This window comes from Tubulanus polymorphus, chromosome 1 (assembly GCF_964204645.1).
Source record: "Tubulanus polymorphus chromosome 1, tnTubPoly1.2, whole genome shotgun sequence".
NCBI classification, from domain to species: domain Eukaryota; kingdom Metazoa; phylum Nemertea; class Palaeonemertea; order Tubulaniformes; family Tubulanidae; genus Tubulanus; species Tubulanus polymorphus.
Window position 1 is genome coordinate 28,945,286 of NC_134025.1, and position 6,585 is coordinate 28,951,870.

The following is a 6,585-nucleotide window of genomic DNA, read 5'->3' on the forward strand; positions in this document are numbered from 1 at the left end:
GCGGAAGTCACAACTGCGCATGCGTAAGTCTTCTCATTTCATTGAGAATTTCTACCTAAAAATAGGAATTTCTCGGCCCCAAACTCGTATTTCTGACTGACAATCACCTGATTCTGAAGAACGGAATAATTTAGAAATGGCAACCGACCCCAATGAAAAGAAGGGTCTCGAGCTTTTAGCTCAGGCCGACAAGAAAATGAGGTCAGCTGCTGGATTTTTCTCTTCAATTTTCGGGTAAGCTGAATTTCATCATCACATACAGGATTACATTTCGTTTGATAATGTTCTGAATTTTTAGGAAAGCCTGTTGTTTAAATCTACTCGTACTCTACGACTACGTGGCGCTTAGTGTAAGGGTTTACAGTTGAGGTATTGGCCTGGAGTTAGATAGGGGCCGCTTTTTTGTCTCTGATAAGAGTGGCAACTAGTAAAGATTGTCCGGAATCAGACTGGTTGTCATTTGTATATCAGTCAATTCTGGACACAAGAATAATTTCATTATGATTATGAACCGCACGAAATCCCCGTTGTATCTGTGATGATGCAATAAAACATTACAATCCCACAATCATAAATTGATTTAGGTCTTAACGTTAATCAAAATGTAGGCTAGATTACCCGAGAAATATTTCTATCTTACATTGGAATTATTGGTATTGAATATATTTCTAGTGGAGGTTCAAAGATCGAGGAAGCTGCAGAATTATATGTAAAAGCCGCTTATGCCTTGAAAATGGCAAAAAAATGGAAAGGTTAGTATACTGTCTGTCTGACTGAATAGATTTATTGAGGTACCAGATTTTAGTAATACTGTTATGATAAATCATGATCTAAATAGCGCTTAATGCTGCCAGGTGATCAGTTTTATTACCCATACACCTATATCCCTAACTTTATATCGATCAACTGGCTCTCTTTGTGGCATTGGTATTCAATAGTGGATCCAGAGAGTTTGTGGAACCCCTTTTCTGACCAAGCGCCCCTTCGAAAATCACAGGTGAAAAATTGCGCCTATGATCTATGGCGAAAGTTCACAGTACTGCTTAAAGCAGTAATATGTTCTAAAATCGCAGATAAATGTACCTAAATTTTCAAAAAAATTTTGTGGGACCCCGGCAGACTCAATCTCTTCCAGGTCACATCGCGCCTTAAGTGCTTGACAGGATACCTGCCACATCTGTTAAGTCTTCATATAAGGTGAACCCCCCGTTCTTCCAGCTGCCAGGATCTGTCCCTGGTATAATAAACCCCAAGCCTATAAAACTGTGTATCTGTGTATCAGTCATCTCTCACCGGTGAGAAGTGTCTGACACTGTTACCCTAGAAGAGATCTCGAGTTTAAACTGTATTCTGTGATCAAGAGTCGTCTATGAAGACGAATGTATTTTTTGGTTTATTATTAAGCGGCTGGTGATGCATTTTGTCAATCATCCGAGCTAAAACTACGCATGCAAAGTAAACACGAAGCAGCTACGCATTACGTAGAGGCGGCCACGTGTTACAAGAAAGCAGATCCAAATGGTAAAGTACTGTTTACGATATAATGATAGAAGAAAGAAGAAATTAGAAGAAATTCTATCGATGATTTTATTTGATGCATGTACACGTTATGCTTATGAAAATCATCTATTTGCAGAGGCTATACGCGTAATGATGAAGGCTATAGAGATTTACACCGATATGGTAAGATTAACTGCATTTGAAAATATGTATGAATTGAAGAGATCGGTTGGCTATATTTTGAATATAACACTGCGTAAATGCTATATTACTTCCTTGTTTGAGCGTAGAACAATGTTTACCGGGTATCAAAGAAATGTGTTGCTGTTTATTTTCTCTCTATTTATATCCGTACGTCATTTTTGTCGATCAATATGTAGATACGAGCCTAATGGATTCATTCTTTCTTCCTGTTGTAAACACTTCACCGTAGGTTAAATTGTCATAATTTCTTGTATTGCAAATGCTGAATGCCTCGTTATATTTACCAGGTATATGATACGTTGCGTTTCAAATTACACGCCTTAAGCTTAATCTATTTTAAATAGATTACTGATATTTGACTCTGTATGCTGGTGTAGGCTAACCAGTTTGTTCGATTGTACTTAATGAACTAGTAACTCAGTTACGTCAATCATTACGAACAGCTAGTTGAATATTGATCGAATCCACAGAGAAAAAAGCTCATGGTGGAAGGTTAAGGAGTGTTGATCTAAAATAGTCAATATATAAATGATTCAATGCATTGTTTTTTTTTTTCATTAGGGCCGCTTTACAGTGGCAGCAAAACATCACATGACTGTCGCAGAAATCTATGAAACAGAATTAGTCGATATGGAGCAGGTTGGTTTAGAAAAATATCAGGAACCGATTGCACAGTTAAAGGCTTGTGTTTCGCTCCCGGCAGGTGTGGGGGGTCTGTAAGGGACACTCAATCAAAACATCAAATGAAATTTACCAACCAAATAAATAACAGGGACAATCCCCATTTTAAGATAAAAAAAAGGCTGCTGATAGCAGTCTACTGTCTATAGCCGCCGATCTGACGGCAGAGTCTTCAGATTCATGACCGTTTTTGGGCCATCAGTCATAACTGTGCAACTGCGTCCTAGATCTCTAATGAGAGTTTGAATGCAGCGGCTGCATTGAAAAGTATTATTTCTCATATTTTAGGCTATCAGTAATTATGAAAAGGCTGCTGATTATTACAAAGGAGAAGAGTCAAATAGGTACGGAGATACTGGTATAACTAACTGTCACATTCATTTGAGTATCGATCATTTTACCTTTCTTTGCTAAAAAAGTAATCGTTTTTAGCTTACAGCAATTTGTCAAGTAATTCGAGTAGAGATGAAATACATTTTTGATGCAATTCGGATCTTTGAAGCACCTTTGCAATAATGTGTCGTACTGCAATGGCATCCCCGAAGATATTTTTTCTAGCTTAATGAATGTCTTGATGTTTTTGTTGTTGTTATACGACAACAAAAATCGTGTAGGGCTCAGAATAATTACAGCGGTTTGATATCTGTTTATTACAACATGAAATTCTGTATTTTTCGTTTCAGCTCCGCGAGTAAATGTCTTACGAAAGTGGCCCATTTTTGTGCCCAAATTGAAATGTATGACAAAGCTGTAGAGATATTTGAAGAGGTAGATATTTATGAAGTACGTTTTCTCTTCCCTAAAACTTGGCCTGAATTAATTTTCGTTTTGTTTTATTTGTAGATCGGTCGTAATGCGATGGATAATAAATTATTGCATTACGGAGCGAAGGAGTATTTTTTCAAAGCGGCTCTCTGTCACATGTGTATAGATCTGCTGAATGCACAACAAGCCATGGCTAAATACGAGGAAATGTTTCCTGTTTTCTCCGGTTCGAGGGAACACAAATTTCTCAAGGTGAGGAGTAAAATTATGATCATTATTCACCGAAGAAATGGTTATCTAATTATGCACTGCTTGATATCCAGGGCCCGGTTTCATAGACCGAGTATCAAAGTTATCCCTAGGGGTAAATCCTCAATCTGGGTGACAACCATCACAGTTACAATGAGAAACCATGGTTATAAAGACAAATTTCAAAATGTTCCCAGGGACTATTTTTCTTCCACATCTATGAAATCCACCTCTGCAGTTTCATTATCCATACCGGCAACCGGTATATCAATTCAACCACTCAACTGTGGACTGAAATATTGAACTAATGATGAAAATAAAAAGAAATTAATCAGGATTTTAAATTCCAAACCGCTGTTTATTCGGGTTTTTTTTGCAGACGCTGATGCAAGCGTGTGAAGACAATGAAATCGATGTTTATACTGAAGCGGTGAAAGATTACGACAGCATTTCACGACTGGACACGTGGTTGACTACGATACTGTTACGCATAAAGAAAGGAATCAGTGACTCTCCCGATCTCACTTAGACGTATCAAACATCTCGACAACGACGAGATATCGTTAATTAATCGATTAATTAACGTCGTTACATTATTCAATCATGATTTTTTTCCAGCAGACGTTTATATTATAAATAGTATTTATCAATTCTACGTTTAGGAGCCGTCTGTTATGAACCTGGGGCCGGTTCCATAGTCATGGCTTAGACTTAAGCCCGATCTAAGACCAACTTAGTTCTATAGCCAATCTAACAACTTAAGACTAGTCTTAAGATTTCAGACGACTTTTGGACTTAAGTCACGACTGTGCAACTGGCCTGGTCTTAAGTTGTTAGATTAACTATAGAACTAAGATAGTCTTAGACTGGTCTTAAGTCTAAGCCATGACTAAGGAACTAGCTCCTGCGCTCTAAATTCCCCTTGCACATTTCAAGTACTATGTACATTAGGGAAAAGTTTTGGACCCCATGGAAGCACAATTACTTTATGGATGGCCCCTCGTGTTATGTCTCGTGTGAAATGTACCTGAAATGCCGGTTTTTCATTTCGTGATGATATGTCGATATTATTTTCCATTTAAGAGATTAAATGCGTTCAGATCGCCACAGTTTTTGTATACGATTCGTGCATTTCCATTCGCTCTACTCACTTAGGTCCGTCAAGTTAATTCGTGAAGTCAATTCACTCGATTGCGATTCCCGTACATTTAAACATCCATAAGAATGCGGCAATCGGTACAATTTTATTTTCTTATGGATCTTTAAATGCATGAAGTGTCGATTACTAAAGTCTCCTATGTATAATTGTAGTCTAGAATGTATATAAGTTGTCATGAATCAGTAATACATGTTTGTCATCAATTATGAGGTATTTCCAACTTCCATTTTTGCACCACTGCATTATTACATACACTACTGTGATTGAACCTCATGCATGTTATTATTTACTGCTGGTCTATAGCTGTTCGTTTCTGTTTAACTCTATTATTATCAAACATAATTTCATCATATCTGCTTTTCATATGACGTAGTCACACGATTCTGGGTTATGGTGAATTATGGATTCATTCTTATGTTTAATATTTCAACTCTTTGTAGTTACTTAACAAGAGTTCTGAGGTACGAGTCATCCGAGGCTTTCCTAAACCGTACTTGTAGACCCTGAAACTTTAATGCTTGAAATACAGTAGATTACCTACTGAAAAAACCATTCAATCTTACTAAATTTATTTTGAAAAATTTTTTGTCTTACCCTGATTCTCAACTAGGTGAAATATTGAAAAATATAAGTGAGGCAGAGTGTACTGTATTTATCCAAACTTGTTGATAACTACGGAATTTCAAATCACCTGTGAGTGACTAATACCACTTAATCGAACCCACAGCCCAGTTGGATAGTCGTGACTTAAGTCCAAATGACTGGTTTTAAGTTGTTAGATTGGCTACAGAATTCAGATGGTCTTAGACTGGTCTCGAATGTAAGCCTTCACGGTGAAACTGGCCTCTGGTTTTCATCTTTTTCTATGCATTCCTATTGATGTTAGATGTTTAGAACTGGTTCTATCTTTCAGTCTCGATGTTGAAAATATAGCGCATACTTCTATGTAATGTGTATGATGTGTAATATGAATTTAGAAAGTTGTGGGATGTGTAATATATATATCCTCCCAGTCGACAATATCGACTGTCAAATATCTATGATTGCCAGGCTATATGAGACAGTATTGACGTGTTGCGTTTATGTGGTCAATAAATCCATGTAAATGTGTGGAAAAATTGACAACCCGTAAAATATGAAAATACATATATTCAAGTGTTCAGATTGTACTGAATTGCCGTGTACTGTTGTAGATTTTCGTTTTTTTTTGATTTTCAGGATATCTATGAAAGTTTTATTTGTAAATATTGTGCAATACGTTGAAGATATTCGTCAATTGTCGTCAATTTTTGTTCTTAACAGTGTGAGATTTCCAGCACCCGGTTCACCGATTGTGAGTTAAACTCAACTAGGATATAAGTAATATGATTGAAAATGAAACGATTTTTCAAACTTAATCTTAGACAATCGGTGAAACTGGTACCAGAAATATCACTGGTTATGAGCATGTTATGGAATGTAAAATGTATGTATATAAAATATGTGGAGAATTAGTAGTTCAGAAATATAGCGCTTTAAAGACGAATATATAAATTGAGATGACGAATTATCTTCAGTCTCGTCAACAGAATAAACTGAATTGATTGTGTATATAAGAAAATATCAAAGTCTTCTTTAATTCATTGATGGAAGGAACTGAACTCCGGGTGAAGAAACGACTATGAGACTTATTCCGATTGCAAACAAATTTTAGCTCTGCCATGTAATGTGGGATCTTCCTTAATGAAGATGGAAACAAAATCCGTAGTATATAACACAGAACTATCGCTAGTTGTATTATAAAACACGTCCTATCAGCACGGTATCCACGAACAGAAACCCCTCCTGCGGCTATCCGGGATTAAGCCACATTACACGAAGAATCTAAGGTTGCCTCAATGATATCGATGATTTGAATCTTACGCCGGACCGTAGAATTCAGTGCTAGCGAGTTAATCTAAAACATTAAATTTATTCAACTCTAAACGAATAAAATTTAACCAACTTTAATTTCATTGAACTGGTGGTTGTTTCACAGAACAGTAGCT

The 6,585-nt window shown here is 36.7% G+C and overlaps 1 protein-coding gene across 1 annotated transcript; it reads left to right on the top strand.

Moving 5' to 3' along the window:
• The first annotated feature begins 1 nt into the window (after position 1).
• Positions 2-6,143, top strand: LOC141903812 (alpha-soluble NSF attachment protein-like). The gene is made up of 9 exons (XM_074792143.1): positions 2-234; positions 673-752; positions 1,405-1,521; positions 1,637-1,683; positions 2,266-2,343; positions 2,674-2,729; positions 3,069-3,153; positions 3,229-3,402; positions 3,779-6,143. Exons 1-9 carry the CDS (start codon positions 137-139, stop codon positions 3,926-3,928), a joined length of 885 nt encoding a protein of 294 aa, XP_074648244.1. The 5' UTR covers positions 2-136; the 3' UTR covers positions 3,929-6,143.
• Positions 6,144-6,585: the final 442 nt, after the last annotated feature.